Source organism: Monosiga brevicollis, genomic scaffold, assembly GCF_000002865.3.
Source record: "Monosiga brevicollis MX1 MONBRscaffold_24 genomic scaffold, whole genome shotgun sequence".
NCBI lineage: Eukaryota > Choanoflagellata > Craspedida > Salpingoecidae > Monosiga > Monosiga brevicollis.
Genome location: NW_001865061.1, coordinates 396,306 through 412,954, shown reverse-complemented (window position 1 = coordinate 412,954; position 16,649 = coordinate 396,306). Strand labels below are relative to the sequence as shown.

Here is a 16,649-nt window from a genome sequence, read left to right as displayed (position 1 = left end):
AACCCCCCCCCCCCCCCGCCCCTTGGCTCCTCTTTCGGAACGCTCCTCTCTGATCGCTCAATCGTCTGTTACGTGACCCCTCCGTCTCTCATTTGCCGCTGATTCCTTCTCGACAGACCAGCTGCGTCCTCTTCCTCCTCCTCCTCCTCCTCCTCCTCCTTCATCTTGGATCTCCCAGCGGCTACGCAACGTTCATGCAGTGCTAGACTCGTCCTCGACCTTTCTGACCTGCTTGACGATCCGTTTTTTCTCTACCTCGACGCCACTCCAGTGGCTGCCGGCCGGCTGGTCTTCTGCTGCCTCTCAATTTCTCTGGCACCAGCTTATCTCCTTACTTCTTTCCCCCCAGACGGCTCCCCTTTTCCCTCACACAAGCTCTTTCTGCGCTGCTTCCAAAGCCATTTCAAGTCTACCAAGATCCGCAATCAGGCAGCGTTGTTTTCTCAAGCGTTGGCTTGGAGCGGAAAATCATATTTGGCCCCGACCTGCATTTCCGGCCGGGGTCATGGGGAGACGCGTGAGCACTGGATTGCAGTTGGGTCTGATGGGTGGCCACGGCGGCTGGTCTTGCCTCTTCGTGCTTCTTTTCTTGGTCCCCGCCTTTCCGTCTCTGCACATCAAGACGCACCCCTTGCGTCCCGACACCTCGCGGTCTCCAGTCAACTCGGATCAACACGCTCTATTTGAAGCGCTTTGGGCACCAAGCGTCACCATCGATCAATTTTTGCACCGCTTCTACCGAAATGATTGGCTTCACATTCCAGCAGCCCAGAACGACCTTGATCCTCGCCTAGCCGCCGCTGATCCATGGCTGGATCACCTGCACAGGGCTGCCGACACTTGGCTCGCGGCCGAGCTTCCGCAGCTGGTTCAGGCCAATGCCCTCACTGTCCGCGACGCCCAAGGACAAATCACCTCCGTTCCCGCCCCCATCCTCAGCAACTGGTCGCTCCTAGCACCACGCCTTCGCCGCGACCACCTCTCTCTTGTGTTTCGCCGTGAACAACTCGATGCCCAAAACTACAGTGTGTTGGAGACGACTCTCCAGGCCGTTTTCGGATCAGCGTCTACCACCGCCCATGCGTACCTCTCCGCCCCAGGAGCACGCGCCCTTCAACCCCATACCGATCCCTACGATGTCATTGTCGTTCAGCTTGCCGGGCGCAAGCGCTGGCGCCTCTGCACTGGTCTGAACGAGAGCTCCACATGGCCCACCGCCTCTCGCGCTCAGCTTGCCCAGCTCTATGAACTCCAGCTTGGGACCACTCATGGTGCGTAGCCTTCCACCAACCACATGACCACATGACCCGCGTTGGCCCTTGCATTATTGCGTTGCATCTCCTCTGACGCCTGTCGCTTCTGTCTGCAGGCTGTTTGAATTGGCCCGAAAGCGACTTGACACGGTTTCACTGCCAGAGCCTCTGGATGGAGCCGGGGGACGTTCTATACTTACCCAAGGCCGTGATTCACGTTGCCGATGCCCCGCACGCCGATGAAACGACTTCAATCCATCTCACCTACTCACTTGATCGAGAAGGTGCTACGTGGCACCATCTCCTGGCAACGGCAGCGTGTGTCACTCCTGCCACGCCCCATGCATCTGCCCATCCGGATGTCGAATCAATGCAAGGCTCGCCCCTGTGTGCTCCCGTGCAGCTCGCTCTACGCTACCTTCTTGCCTCAGATCTGGCTCTTCCTTGGTTACAAATAGCCTACGAGCCACTCACTCGTGCCGACGTGGTGTGCCAACGACTGTCCGCACTGGTGCAAGGCCCCGAGCCTTTCACTCTCCAGCAAGCTTTTCAACAAACCCAGGCGTTGGCCTGGTGGAGCTCCCAGGAGCAGCAGTTGGCCTTGGATGAGCTCAGTGACTGCCATGCTGTCATGACCCGCATTGAACAGGCAGTTCGAGTCTCAAATTCCAACAAGCAACGACGTGAAGCAGGTTCAACGGCGACCACCCATGCTACTCTTGCTCAACAACTGGCCCGTGTCACTCGTGATGCTCCGTGGGTCCCGCCCGGGGTCAGCAAACAGGCTGTTTGTAACGGCTGCATGCTGACGCAGTGCACCCAGAATTGCCAATCTGGCTCGGAATGCGATGCCTTGGTGAGCCGATGCATCTTTGGTGACCCTTGCCCGGTTGCTCGTCAAGTGTCTGGCAGCTCACCAATGTCTCACATCGATGCACATCGATCAGGGTTGTGATAGTAGTTGTGATCAAGTGTTGATGTTGCCGACCAATTGTGATGGCGATTGCGACCCCACTCGTTGTTACAGCTGCACGCAGGGCTGTCAAAAAGCCAGCTGCACCTCGTGCTACTGCCCAGCTGGCTTCTGTGCTCCAACCAACGATATCGCCATCAATGGTTGTCAAGGTCAGGCATGCTCTGTGCTTGGACCTGGTTCTCTTCAGTTGCTTCATGCTCACATTATCATCGATTCACATACTAATTTTAGCCTGTCCTCCGGGCACATACACGGATGCACTGAATACAGCTCCCTCCTGCACCTTTTGTGAAGCGGTACTGCAACGTTTCGGTTCTTGAGCTAACTGGTCTTGTTGGCATCGGTTTCTCACAGCGCACTCCAATTGCGTGATGTATGCAAATAGGCAACTTTTCAACCGGCATCAGCCAGCAAGTTCTGTCTAGCCTGCAACACAGACGGCAAAGTGTGTGGTGCCGGGCAGCGTCAGCAAGGCTGTGGTTTGAGTTCAGGTGGCACTTGCGAGTCCTGTCCCGCGCATCAGTATCAAACCGCCACTAGCCACCGAGCAGAAGCGTGCCTCAATTGTGGCATCTGCCCAGCGGGTACCTTCTACGAATGCAGCAGCACAGAGGGCCTATCTTGTCACGTATGCCTTGCTATCTCTCGCTCGGCCTCTGAGCATTTGTATCTCTCACTGACTGCACACCTGCCTGTTTGCCTCTGGATCTTAGTTGTGTCCTATCAATCAGCATCAATCCTCGAAGAATCACCGGCTCTCCACCTGCACGCCGTGCGATGCCGGGACTGAGGCACTGGAAGAGGGCATGGCCATGTGCACGCCCATCAAGTGTGATGAACCACCCGCGGGGCCATATAGCATGGTAGTGGATCAAGCTCAAAATTATTCTGCCTTTGATATCGTGCAGTATGGCTGCGAACCTTTGATGGAATTTGCTACTGGTGAGACAGGAGCCCGTCAGTGCCAAAGCGACGGCTCCTGGCCCGTCCCACCCACCTGCGTCCCCATTCGCATTGGTTCGGCTGTTACGTACAACATGACGTTGCGCGCGGAGGACATTCGACCCGCAGGAGCAGTGGATGGGACGGCCGTGGTCTGGCCGGATATCCCCATGATTTTCACCACCGATGCGGGTGATTTGGTATTGCGGGCACCGCACGTCCTCGTGCCCATGGAATTGCAATTATCAAGCGATGTCCAAACGTGCAACGGTGGACATGTGGCTGTCGGGACCACCGCCAACGCCACCCTTTCACTTTGTGCAACTTCTGATCTGGGTCGCATCATCATCTGGGGCATGCCCCGCCTTCTCACCATGGCCGAGTATGACTTTGATCCTGTCCGGGTGGCTCGTCTCAACGCCTTGAATGCAACGCACCTTGAACTTACGGCTGCACGAGTCGTGTTTCATGGAGCCGCCGTCGAGTTTTTCGTCCATGGTATCTGAGATGATGTTGCATGAGAACAGACAACCTTTATATTTTATTTTGTGTGTTTAGAGATGAGTCAGATGCCTGCCTGGCAAAAGTTAGTCTTCAATTTAGTTTTAACCAAAGCTTCAGCTTTGAGCTCGACTCAAGTTGTCCGGAAACAGGGCACAACGCACGGTAGAAGAAGAAAAATTCAGCACTGAGAACATGAGTTTCAAGCAAGAACAGACGATCAAAGAGAGAGAAAACAAACAACCAAGCTCAACCAAACCAAGCGAGAAACAGAAACGAAGAAACAAACAAATCTTTCGGCAAGGATTAAAAAAAAAAAGAGGGTGGGGGGACGGGATAGCATGATGAGAAGCTCACCAACTTGGGTGTCACGCAACAGATAAGGAGAAGAAAAAGAAGCCCAAACACAGACTCAGACACAAACAACGACTTGGAACATATTTCAATGACGGCACCGCTCCGTCGCTGACGCGCGATGCCGCCCGCGCACCAAGGTAACCACGATTCAACCGAGAGCACGGCCCTGCAGACTGTTTCACATGCTCTGCGGACGAAGAAAAGTTCAAAGACAAATGCTGTCAGCTCGAGTTGACCGAGGCGTAGCGACGGAGAAATTCAGCACGAAAATGTTCATGCTTGATGCCAGGAGGGCGGGCTTTACGAAATGCATGTAGGGCTTCGCGGGCGCCAAAGCCTCGCCGCTTGACGAGATAGCTGCAGGCCATAAATCTAAGCGACGAAACACGAGCCGCTGATCAGCATGGCAAGGTGCAACCAAAATGACGAGTGCCTCAAAGGTCAATGCCGATGCATGCCTACCCTGAGCGATTGAAGCCATAATGGCAATGGATGATGACATCCTTGCGCGCATTGTCGGGATTGGCCCAAAAGTTGTCCAGCACTTTGTGTAGCTTGGCCACACTCTCAGCCTCGGGCTCGCGCTGGAGGAAGCAAGAGACAGGGGCACAGCGTAGGAGAGCCGAGTCAATGCACGGCCAGGGCACAGGGGCCTGAATTGAGCAAACCTTGTCAACGGTGGTGATACGAAACAAACCTTGGAAACGGTCGCGATTTTGACGTATGGTGGCACATCGGGAGCATTGGTGAGGTATGGTGGTGGTTCACGGGACACATCAATTACCAATCCCACGTTGGTAAACTTGGTCTACCAACAAAAATGAGGCATGCCCTTTGTGAGTTGGCTTTCCCCCCCGATGCAGCAGCATGGCCCAAGGCGGTTGAATGCAAACAAAAGAAAAGGGACAGACCTTAAAAGCCTTTGGTCCATGGTCCTTGTCGTCTTGACGGAACGTCTTGCAGACAATAAGGCCGCCAAGCTTGCTGTTGGCACCCAATACTTTGCTTGAGGGTGGTGTGGTCTGAGAGAGAGGACAAAAAGAAGAGCAGTAAGGCAACGCCGCCCAAACATAGTCATCGTGTTGCTCAACAATTCGCGCAGGGCTTTGACAACCGCATACCTTCCACTTGGCGTGGTTTTTGAGAGCCCATTTGCCGTCGGGCGCTTCATCGTCAAGTTCGGCTTCTTCGCCACTCACCCTAAGGTTGCGCGCGAACAGACACGCGGTGAGTTGTGCGCAACCGCACCTGCGGCGTTGTTCCATCCGTGGCAGTCTGCACGCACTCGAGATAGGACATTTTGCCCTTTTTGATCAGAAAAGTGGTGAGGAGCGCGTTGACGAGCTCGCTGGCCTCTTCAATAAGATTGTGTTTAGCGTTGGGCGCGATGTGTGGACCATGCACGCGGGGGACGGTGTCATATATGCTGTACGTGTGTTCGGGAGGCACGACCGTGTCTTCAGCGCCTGAGAGTCCAGGGAGAAAAAGACGCCTGTGAGTGCGTGCGTGCGCGCGTGTGGGAAGGGTAGAGGCGGGCAATGCATGCATATGCTGACCGGCGAGCAAAAGTACGGGGATTGTCACGCGGGCATAGTCGGCCAACGAGACGACCTGCAGTCCTGCCGCCATGGCTTGTAACACGTGTGTGGGTGTCCACGTATTCCAATGCAGCTGCATCACCTTGGTCTGTTGTTTGAAAGAAGCAACAACGAGGGCCACAGCTGGATTGAGCAAAGACCTGCTGATATATGGTCGAGCCATGGCCGTCCGTGTTTACCTCGTTTGTAGCGTCGGCTGCTACCATGCGGGCGACGCTTTGCGATTCACTTCCTCTGCGCGCTTGCCATCGGCGAATCAGGCCAAGTACTGGGGTAGGCACGAGGGACAGCGCCCGCATGCTCGCCTGCAGCAAGCATGAGGCATCTGGGGCCAGCGAGAACAACAGGGGGGGAGGGGGGGGGCACGGTGAGCAGAAAGAACTCTGGATGACGTTTTGGTTGTCCATTCAGGCCGTGATGGCAAGAGCATGGAGGACAAAGCCTGACCTTGGGTCACGGCGTTGCAGCAGACAAGGCCCACGACTTGAGATTGAAACGAGGTCGGGAGACTTTGATAAAGTTGGACGACGAGACTGGTGCCGTAGCTGTGGCCAATGAGGACGTTGCGCGCAGTGCTAAAGTGGTGAAAGACGCGTCGCAAGGTCCCGACGATATCGACAGCGGTGTAACGGCTAGCCGAGTCAGGTGCGGGGCTGTGACCATGTCCGGGCAGATCGATGGCCACGAGATGGACGCGCTCATGAAAAAAGAGGAGCTGCTTGGCCCATTGCAGCGCCTTGATAGGTCGTGTTTGAGAGAGAGGCATCGCGTGCGGACAGCGGCAGGATCACGATCAAGACGGTGAGGTGTGAGAAAGAAGAGAGAGAGAGGAAACAGGAGGAGGAAAAATATATATATATATATGGGGAGAGGAGGCACGACGGGGAGGGTGCACAACAAGAAGCCAGGGCGGGTTGTACCTGGCCGCCAAAGTCGTGCACGAAGAAAAGCGTGTCTCGTTCCTGGTGGCTGCAAGGCAAATGCAAAACGCTCACTTCATTCTGGGGCCGGCCGACACGGCAGAGAGGGCATGAGCTGCACGTGGCGGGCGCTGATTCGGTTGGGCACGGGCACGGGCACGACGGGAGGTACGCGCACCTGAAAGAGGATACGGTGCGTGTTAAGCCATTTGTGCAGGCGATCAAACTCGTTCACACCAGCGGCCGCCAGCTGTGGAGTAGTGGGCGGCGACAACGCCATTCCTTGTCATGGCCCGAGAGAGAGACAGAGAGAGAGTTTGAGAGAGAGAGAGAGAGAGAGAACTAAAAAAAATCGTTCTAACTTTGAAACAAAAAAAAAAAAAAAAAAGAGAAAAAAAGAGAAAAAAGAAAAAAAAAGAGAAAAAAGAAAAGAAAAAAAAAGAACAAAGCGCATGAATCGCATGCACACACACACACACACACACACACACACACACACACACACACACACACACACACACACACACACACACACACACACACACACACACACACACACACACACACACACACACACACATGTCCTCGCGATCACCGGGGATGTAAAAGAGACCATGAGGCACGACAGCATATACATGTACGCGCCAGGCTTTGCAGGGCTGTGTTGTGTTTGCGGAGGGCGTTGGGAACTTAAAGAGGTCCATCGAGAGCGGTTTTCGTCCCCGTGGGCGACGACAATAGTCACCGACAGCTGCGGACGCCAGACCGAGCCGAGCTGTCCGACCAAGACGCGTGACGTTGTGCAGGAGAAGCAGAGAGAGGGAGAGGGAGAGGGAGAGCTAAAAAGGCCAACGACGTTCACCTGGTGCTTAGCTCACAACCATGCTACGAGCTACGATTGAGTTCCTATAGGAGCGCGAAGACTCTGTCCGCAACAGAGATGGAAAAGGCTGACGTACATGTATCAGTCTCTCAGCATTTTCTCGTCACCGAACTCATTTCTGTTCCTTTGCATATTCATTCATGTTGACATGATAAATAAACTCATTTGGGGTGGAGTTTGCAATTTTATTTTGATCGTGTCTGGGTATCACGACTCGAGCACGCACGGGTCATCGACAGGATGTCTCACCACCACCACCACCACCACCGAGGGGCATCACACAGCGTGACTCATCGTCTTCCCTTGGGTACCACAAGTTCCGAGGCTTTTAGATTGAGTCGCTCGCGTCAGTTGTGCTGCTTCTGCACCACAGTCAACCTTGAACACGATCCACGTCAGCGCTCCCCGCGTATACGCACCAGATTCCCAGGCCATTGGCTTTGAGACACGGCACCATCATTCGCCGATGTTGCTCCTCCCAGCTGCATTTTTCTTCACAACGACAACGACGACACCCTTAAACCCCCACAGACACAGAGGCCGTCCTGAATTCGGCTTGGTTGCCACCGATGCAAAATGGCCATGGCTGCTTATGGTGCGTGGTCCCGGGATGCTGACCGTGTACCTGCTGACGAACAAGGAGGCCCAACAGCATTTTTGTCACTCTGGCCATGTCGCGCACTGCTTTGTTTTTTCTTATTGCCGTAGGGAGGGTCGGCATGCTCGGCATTCTACTGCTCGCCATTCTCTGGATGCACGAGACCGAAGCTTCATCTGCCGCCAGCGCAAGCTCCACCCAGACCACGTCAGCAACACCGGCTGCCAGCACGACCCCCTCCACGACCACCGCCTTCCCCACGGGAGTGCGTCCCCTGAACCAAGGTGTTATCGCCACGACTGGCGTGTGCTCCACCACCGCACGTGCAGCCTCGATGCTAGCCCCACAAGGAGCATGCATGTACGTCGAAGACAATCATTGGCAAGCTTATTGCAATGCAGATGGCAGCATCAGTGCCCAAATATTTGACGACACGGAGTGCACCCAGCCCCGTGATCTCATTCACATTGATGCCGACGACTGTCCCATGTATTGTGACCACCTCTCGAGCGACCACCAGGTTCTTCTCTTGATTCACCCAGATGACTGCAGTGCCACACCCATGGGAATAATGCCCCTGGTGGAAGAAACATGTAGCCTCAGCTTCTTTGAACGCGCCTTTGGCATTGACTACGCCCGGGTGTGCGGCAGTGCTAGTTCTTGCCCCAGCAACAAGCGCTACCTTCCCGAATACGCCACAATCGAAGCCACTTGCCTCAACGACCGCGTTACCCTGTCCCTCTTCAACGCCTCCGGCTGTGGTGGCACCGCCACCACCCACACCTTCAACGCCAACGAATGCATCGACGGCGAAACCTTTGGCATTGGTTCGTGTCTCGCGCACGAGATGTCTCGATAGCAAGGGCAAAGCTCGTGACCCTAAAAAGGCCATCTCCGTAGGCATCGGGTCGCATGGGAAACAGCGCTTGCCCATGCCATCGCTCACATCATTTTTCTCTGCCGTAGACAACAATCCCAAGTGGAAGTCCCTCTTTGGAGGCGCTAAACCCGTTTTGTCTTTGCAATGCCATGGCTACCACGCCCCCACGCTGAGTGGCGGGACCACGCTCGCAGCAGCCAGCACAACCTCCGGTAGCATGCTCCCCGAGAGTGCCACGTGGCTCTTGATTCAGCTGGCGACGGTTGCCTTCCTCTTGTTGTCTTGAGGCCTTCACAAATATGTTTGTATGTACAAGACCAGCACCCATAATTGCAAGTGACGTCTCTCTAGCATACAACTTTGGTGTGCACAAAACATAAGCAGGATAGGAGCTTAAAAGATCGATTTCAGGATCCCAAAAGGAAGAGAATGATAAGGGAAAATAAAAATTCGTTCAAGGAATGGCAGTCAGAGGACACGGCAAGTGGCGCGAGCCTTATAGCTCGTCACCGTGTGTCGCTCACAAAAAAACGAAACAGTATTGGTCATAAGGCAAAAAAATAAAGCCGAAGGAGCGCTTCGGTCGACTGACTTGGTGAGTCTAACCATTCATGCTGCAGAAATAAATAAGATGGGGCGATTCTTATAAAGAGGGGATTTGACAAACCAAGAAACACAGCAGAGACAAACAAAGCAAGAGTAATGCCTGGAAACAAGCAGTGTGTCGCACACAGTCATGAGCGCCCGGTGGGTTAAGAGGCTGCCACGATGGTGCTAGCTGCCCCGGCCTTGGTGGGGGATGAAGCTGTCACGGCCGCGGTGGGGATCACGGGGACCGAGGACGTGGCAGTGGCCGTCAGTGGAGCTGACGCCACTAAGCGAGTGCCCACTGGTACACCAGGCAGCACATACGACGGAGCGTAGCACCGGTTGAGGAAGGTGGTCAACTGGGACACGTGGACAAGGTCCGGGACCTCGCTGGCAGCCATGCTGGGGGTGAGGACTGTACCAGGGCTGACCAGGCCCATGGGACTGGGGTAGGTCCACGTGGCCCCACCCGAGGTGATGAGCGTGGTAGGACGGACATAACCATTGACGGGCGTGGTGTATTTGAAGGAGGGGGGAGCGTGGACGCAGAGCCGGGCCGAGTTTGTCGTGTAGTATCCAGCAGGGACCCCATAGCAGTACTGTGGGAGGGCGTAGGGCAGGGCACCATAGGGCGAGGTGCCAGCGGCGGTGACGGTGAGGCCAGCGCTGGAGGGGGGTAGGGCCGAGGTCTTGCTGCTGGTGCCCTTGGTCTTGGCTTTGCCCGAGCCGCGAGGTGCCCGGGGTGCCCGGGGTGCCCGGGGCTTGGCCGGCCTGCGGGCGGCCTTTGGTGCTTTGGGGATGGGGGTGGCCTTTGCGCCAGTGGGCTTGCCCGGAGCTACTGAGGGGCCTGTGGCGCGGGAGGTTGGCGTGCTCTGGGCGCCGGCATCAGGCTTGGCAGTGGCTGGACAAGCGGAAGGGGCCGTTGTGCTTGATTTTTTGGGGCTTTTGGAGGGCTCGTGAGACTGGTGCGTTGAGTCCGAGTTGCGCTTGGCCTGTGTGCGGGGCGCTAGACTCGGGATTGGAAGGATTGGCATGCCGGAAGTGGAGGCAGTTGCATTGCTGGGGGCCGCCTTGGCAACGGAGGCCTGAGAAGCCGCTGCGGCCTTGAGAACGTTAGACTTGGATGAGGAGGGAGCTGGGGGGTTGGCAATGCTGATATCATTGGTGCTGCCGCTACCGCTGTCCTTGGTGGTGGAGTGGTGACCGCCGGCGTTGGTACTGTTGGGTTTGAGGGCAGTGGTGGTGGGAGACGCAGGGAGTTCGCGGGCTGACTCGCCTTCGATGCCCGAGTCGGTGCTGCTGCGTTCGAGAGTATCGACGTCGGAGGAATTATCCCAAGCATCACTCGAGTCTTCACGATCCTCCGTCAACGTGTGGTGGCTGGTGGCGCTGAGGCAGCGGGCGTTGTGTTGGGTGGCGGCCAGGGACAAGGGGTGTTGAAGCATGGCGTGGGGTAGGGCGTATCGCAGATGGGAGGCGGCGGGACTGGGGTTGGGGCCAGTGCGGTGGCGAAGGCGCCATTTTGAGAGGGCAGTACCAGCGTGTGCCGATGTGGATGTGGGGGTGTTGTTGGAAGGGGAGGTGGAGGTGGAGACCGAGGCGTGGGAGCAATCATAGAGATGGCGCACGAGGCGCTGGGCGGACAGGTGACGAGCACAGTGCGGGCACTGGGCTAGGACAAGCTCGTCTTCCAAAGGATACAGTGGGAGGACGCTGGCAAGCGAGCCAGTGACGCGGGCACTGCAGGGATGGTCTTTGCGGGGGTGGGCCTGGATCGGGCGAGGGGATGGGTGGTCCGGGTCTTCGAGGTTGCCAGGGCGTTGATGATGGCGCACGTCAGCGAGGCTGGTGGCGGGATGGGATGTGTTTGGGGTGGAGGAAGCGTGAGCAGGGGCGTCGGATACGGTGGAAACGGGGCTCCCGGCGTAGCCAAGATCAGTGTCGCTTGTCGCCGGACTGGGTGCCGCGCACGGATCTGAGCAGGCGGCAGGCATGGGGGCGGCCGGGGTCCAGGAGTGGGAGTAATGTTGCCAGGAGAGACGTGGGCGGGTACAGGGCTGGCCTCCCTTTTCAAAGGAGGGGACGGCATCCTTGGCCATGACTTGTCGCCGATGGACAGAGGAGACGTGTCGGCACCAACCGCCGCGGGTGCGGTAGACCCGTTCACAGTTGGGGGCTGGGCACTTGAACACGACCGGAGGGCCGCGGTTCAGAGCACCGGGGTCGGCGAGGTGAGCACGCACGCGTTGGCGCAAGCCAACGACAACGCTGGGTTGAGAGGTTGAGGTTGTGCTGGCGTTGGTGCTTTCATGGTCAGTGGCACCGAGAGGCAAGGTGGCCGGAGCAGCGGCGGCGGACGATGAAGAAGCAGCGACCGGGGGGGCCGGAGCGGTCAGTGATGATGATGATGATGACGATGATGGAGAGGGCAAGAGGTCGAGGTCCAGGTGTGCAATGTTATCGAGCGAGGCGCTCAGGCTGAAGCGCAGCCCGGGGCTCATGTGTTGTTTTAAAAGGTCGAGGCGGGCTGCCAGGTCGCGACCACGGCGACTTGTCGCCGATGTGGCGCCCGTCGCCCGCGGGGGCATGACCAGCGGCAACGGGGGAAAGCACCACTCGAGCGCACAGCCGCTGTTCAACCAACCAGCTCCAAAAAAGCCAAGAGAATTGACGCTTGACAAGCCAGAGGCAAGGGGAGAGGGGGAGAGGGGAAGGGGGAGGAGGAGGGAAGCGGGGGACGATGCGGGCGCAAGACTGACCAAGGCCGTCGAGAGAGAGAGAGAGAGAGAGAGAGAGAGAGAGAGAGAGAGAGAGAGAGAGAGAGACAGAGAGAGAGAGAGATTTGACCAAAAACGGCTTTGATCAAGCTGACCAAGAGTGTTCAAAGGGGAATTGGGGCACAGAGCGGCGGCGAGCGAGAGGGAGGGAGGGAGATGGACTAGACCCTCTATCTCCCTGAGGTCGCCAGTGTCACTAATGACTGTGAAGCTGGCCCTGACACCCGGTCGGTCGTGCCGAGCGTGTTGACTCGTCGGCGAGCGAGCGCAGAGAGAGAGAAAAACAGCAAACCCAGAGCCAGAGAGTTGTCACTGTAAGAAAGCAAAAGAGAGACAGAGACGTGTAATTTTAGAGGAAGAGAAGAGAGAGAGGTCAAAGCGGTCACACAAGCAGAGAGAGAGAGTGCCCACTCACACACGAATGACGCGTTCTCTTTAACACAACAGCTCTGACGTTTCAAGCAGTAAGCTTTGTAAAGGGAAATGACAATAGCAACTACTCTCTCTCTCTCTAACAGCGCAGCAACGGTTTCGAGCCGTAACAACTATCAACTGGATCGGCGTTGGGGCCGGGGTAATGGACAGGGTTCGGCGGGCAGGTCAGGCGGTAAACAGGCAGATCGCTGGTGCATGTGTATATTTGTGTGTCTGTTTGTGTCTCTCTGTGTGTGTGTGTGTGTGTGTGTGTGTGTGTGTGTGTGTGTGTGTGTGTGTGTATGTGCGCGGCCTGTGAACAGTGCGCGGGACATGCGCTGCCGTTGGCAATTAAAAAAAAAGCTTGTTTGGTTGTTAGTTGAAGAAATCGTCGTCCAATGAGGGAAAGGGTGAAAGCACGTTAGCGTTTCAACAAACGCATCGAGATACAAGCAGAAATACATTGCGCCGACAAAAGGCCGAAACGGCAGCGACCCAGCAGGGTGAGGCAACCTCAAGAAAGCGGCATCTCCAAGCTAACCTTTCCCTTCCTGTTGAAAGCTTAACGGTTTTCCAGGACCCCACAACCTGACTGCCGTTGCATTTGTCGTTCATCACAGTACGTCGGTCCCATAAAGCCTTTTTCTCAATCACTCAGAGGCCCATAACAACAAGCGATGCAGACCACTGTGCCCGGTGAGGAGGGTTCGGCAAGAGAGGCTTTTTTTCCGCTTCTCGTCTACTACACAGATACCAGCACTTGCTCTCTGCTGTGCCCTCTGTCGCCTCTTCCCGCGCCGCCCTCAACCCGGCGCTGCCATATGTTAACACGTACTTGGTACGATACATTCACACTACACACAACACACTCACTACACTACACACACTCACACTACACACTCACTCCTTTACACCTCATCACACACACACATAAAGCAAAGCGTAGCGTCGAAGGTGACACATGTACATGCATAATCACAAAAGCTTTGATCAAGTTTTTGATGGTGAAACACATTCGAATTTTGCCCCAAAAGAGCTTGCAAGCCCTCCTGCATCATTTAAGGTTGTTGAGAATAGCTGTTTATTTTGGCTGTTGTCACCCCTTGCCAACCACCCCGCCAACTGCGGACAACAAAAATCAGAGGTTAGCCCTCCGCGCCGGCTACCCTGCTAAACGCCTTTGCTGTCCTCTGCTCGCCTGCCATCTGCAGGCAGGGCGTTGGTACGGTGCGACAACAACGAGCTCACTTATTTCTTGTTGAAAAAGAAAAAAAAACGGCACAGCAGGGCCTCTCTTTTACCCAGCGATCCGGCACCATGATGCCCCCGCCAGCCGTCGTGGAGCGGCTGCTGGCACGACGTGACCGACTCACGGCCCGGGCCATCGTGTCGTTGGGGGCCGCTCTTCTGATGGCGGGACGCTTTGACGAAGCCATCGATTTGCTTGAGGCTCTTTTGGATGATGTCAATACCGGCCGCAAGCAAGCCTATGATGACTTTGCCAACGCCTACTTTAACCTAGGCATTGCCTATTCAGCGCTCGAACGGCACGAGGTGCGCACCACCCGGCGCACTTACCACCCGGCGCACTTACCACTCGGCGCACTTACCACTCGGCGCACTCACTGCCTACTGGGGCAAACTCTCGCTGATCGTTGCGCTGCCTTTCGCTTCTTGACGCTTGTTTAGGATGCTATTGTCGCTCAACGTCAGGCTTTGCGCCTCTTTGAGCGGAGCGAGGATGATGACGGCGTGCTGCTGGCCGCCGTGAATGCCGCCGGTGCCCTGCTCGCTCACCAACGATACGATCAGGTCCTGCAACTCTTGCAGCCACGACTTACCATGTGGGAGTCTGGTCAAAACTTGCCTGCTGACATCTCCGAGCTCCCGCTGGCATACGCCTTTGCGGCTCAAGCCGCCTACAAGCTTCGCAACCTCGAACTGGCCCGCAGCCTCTTCCTCTCAGCCAGCTCCATCGCCCCGGCCGGCACCACTTACCTGGCGCAGCTACACAATAACATATCGGCTGTTCTTTTGCTTCTGGGTACGTCGCTGGACCCACCCGATCTACCGACCCACGCCTTGCTCAGAGTGTTTTCCCGAGTCGCTTTCTCCTTTTCCTCACATTCTCTTGCCGCCGGCTTGCGCCGCGGACAGACCGGTATGATGAGGCTGTGGAACATGCCCGCTTGGCCTGGGATCTGCTGCCAGCGGATGAGGTGGAGAGTGACCCCATGGATCGTGCCAACGTTGCCCGCAACCTCGCCACCGGTCTGGTTCGTATCATCACGTCTATTGGTCATGCGAAATATCTGCTTCAGTCAACCGGCGCGTCCGCGCATCTCCTCCCCCCCCTCATGCGCTTACCAACTTCCAAATGCACCCCCACACCTCCCAAATCAGGCCAATCTCAGTCAATTTGAAGAAGCACTGCAGCATCTCCACGTGGCTTGGGAGTCCTTGTCCACGCTGAACCGGCCCCTTCACGCGGCTCGCTGCCTGGAAGACATGGGAGCCGTCCGGTTTCACCTCGGCGATCTTCATGGCAGCTTGCGCCTGTACCAGGAGGTTTTGGGCATGGCGCTGCGCCTCGATGACGCTGAGCTACGGGAGCGCGTGGAACAAGCCACCTTTATGGCCTGGAACGCTCTGCAGACACACGACCAACTGCGCCATCGTCTGCGCTCCCACGGCGCTGCCAACGAGGGCGATTTTGGTCCAACCCGACCCGATGGTCTCGCCGTGGGTGAAACACCACGTCCTGATATCCGGCATGGTCCCCCTTCCGCGTCCTACGCAGACGCGGCCGTTCAGCTCCCACCCCGCCCCCACACGTCCCAGCTTGTGCGCTCGGGCACCAAACCCCTGAGCCCGCCCCTGACCAGCACCCGGCCCGTTAGCATGAGTGTGGCCTACGAGGAACTCTTTCAAAAAGTGACCACCCCCAACAGCAGTCGCCCTGCCACAGCTGCACATGACCCAGACCATGACCGCGATAACCACCTCAGGCCCACAAGCCTGCCTGAATCGACCGACATGCCCTTGTCGCCTGTTCGCGCTGACCCCCAGCGCAGCAGTGGTACCGTGGGGTTTGTATCTCCACTTCCAGACAGTGAGGGCCCAGCGCGCAACGCCTCCCAACGTCGCCGCCCACCGCCAACTCCAATGCCCCGACTCCCCATCCACCTCGACGACTCCCTGAGCGACGACCGGACCGCCGCACATCCCCACATACCTGACCGCTTGATCGTGGAACCGCGCACCAGTCACGGCCCGCCCCAACGCTCCCGAGCTTGTGCGGTCATGTAACGCCGGCCCTGTGTCGCCTATATACCCACCCATGTTATCATTATTATCGCCTCGCCTTAGGCCTGTTTTTATTTCGGCTGCTTTCGACTCCGCTGAGCGGCGCGTTTGCTTCCTCATCCATTTACATTCATGCACGCAGATGGACTTTGGCATAACTTGAGATCCAGCGCACACTAGCCCGAGACCTTGTGCTTGCGTGAACGATCAACCACAGAATTGGAACCACCCAGCAACGATCAGCATTTTTCTTCCCATGATTCACAGCCGCTCAAGGACCCAATCAAACAACCACCCACCAGCGCATTGCACCCCGCAGCGCACACAGCGGCCAACTTGGTTTCCGTCCAAACGTGTCCCTCTCTGCCATTTAAGCCGACCAAGGCCGCGCCAACATTGGCTCAATAATATCGTCTGACATTAGATAGACGAAAGATCAGCTCTTTCCAGAAGAAGCTGTGTGTGTTGTGAACGACGTGATCACTCATCAGCCAAAGTTGGCTCTTCTCTCTTCTCTCTCTTCTCTCTCTTCTCTCTCTCTCTCTCTTCTCTCTCTCTTCTCTCTTCTCTCTTCTTCTCTCTTCTCTCTTCTCTCTTCTCTCTACTCTCTTCTCTCTCTTCTCTCTTCTCTCTTCTCTCTTCTCTCTTCTCTCTTC

The 16,649-nt window shown here is 56.5% G+C and overlaps 5 protein-coding genes across 5 annotated transcripts; 3 read left to right on the top strand and 2 right to left on the bottom strand.

Moving 5' to 3' along the window:
* Window positions 1–544: 544 nt before the first annotated feature.
* MONBRDRAFT_28190 (uncharacterized protein) lies at window positions 545–3,677 on the top strand (the record flags this gene model as incomplete). The annotated part of the gene is made up of 6 exons (XM_001748644.1): window positions 545–1,187; window positions 1,370–2,109; window positions 2,201–2,378; window positions 2,461–2,525; window positions 2,615–2,674; window positions 2,943–3,677. 6 exons carry the CDS (start codon window positions 545–547, stop codon window positions 3,675–3,677), a joined length of 2,421 nt encoding a protein of 806 aa, XP_001748696.1.
* Window positions 3,678–4,250: 573 nt separating this feature from the next.
* Window positions 4,251–7,184, bottom strand: MONBRDRAFT_28189 (uncharacterized protein; the record flags this gene model as incomplete). Its single annotated transcript, XM_001748570.1, has 11 exons — window positions 4,251–4,401; window positions 4,492–4,613; window positions 4,727–4,837; window positions 4,941–5,051; window positions 5,151–5,229; window positions 5,315–5,495; window positions 5,586–5,715; window positions 5,807–5,952; window positions 6,075–6,202; window positions 6,785–6,904; window positions 7,015–7,184. 11 exons carry the CDS (start codon window positions 7,182–7,184, stop codon window positions 4,251–4,253), a joined length of 1,449 nt encoding a protein of 482 aa, XP_001748622.1.
* Window positions 7,185–8,101: 917 nt separating this feature from the next.
* MONBRDRAFT_10863 (uncharacterized protein) lies at window positions 8,102–8,887 on the top strand (the record flags this gene model as incomplete). Its single annotated transcript, XM_001748643.1, has 1 exon — window positions 8,102–8,887. The coding sequence occupies one exon, from the start codon at window positions 8,102–8,104 to the stop codon at window positions 8,885–8,887; it is 786 nt and encodes a 261-aa protein (XP_001748695.1).
* Window positions 8,888–9,660: 773 nt separating this feature from the next.
* Window positions 9,661–12,084, bottom strand: MONBRDRAFT_10862 (uncharacterized protein; the record flags this gene model as incomplete). Its single annotated transcript, XM_001748569.1, has 1 exon — window positions 9,661–12,084. The coding sequence occupies one exon, from the start codon at window positions 12,082–12,084 to the stop codon at window positions 9,661–9,663; it is 2,424 nt and encodes an 807-aa protein (XP_001748621.1).
* Window positions 12,085–14,004: 1,920 nt separating this feature from the next.
* On the top strand, window positions 14,005–15,996 carry MONBRDRAFT_10861 (uncharacterized protein; the record flags this gene model as incomplete). The annotated part of the gene is made up of 2 exons (XM_001748642.1): window positions 14,005–14,241; window positions 14,377–15,996. The coding sequence occupies 2 exons, from the start codon at window positions 14,005–14,007 to the stop codon at window positions 15,994–15,996; spliced, it is 1,857 nt and encodes a 618-aa protein (XP_001748694.1).
* Between the last annotated feature and the right edge of the window lie 653 nt (window positions 15,997–16,649).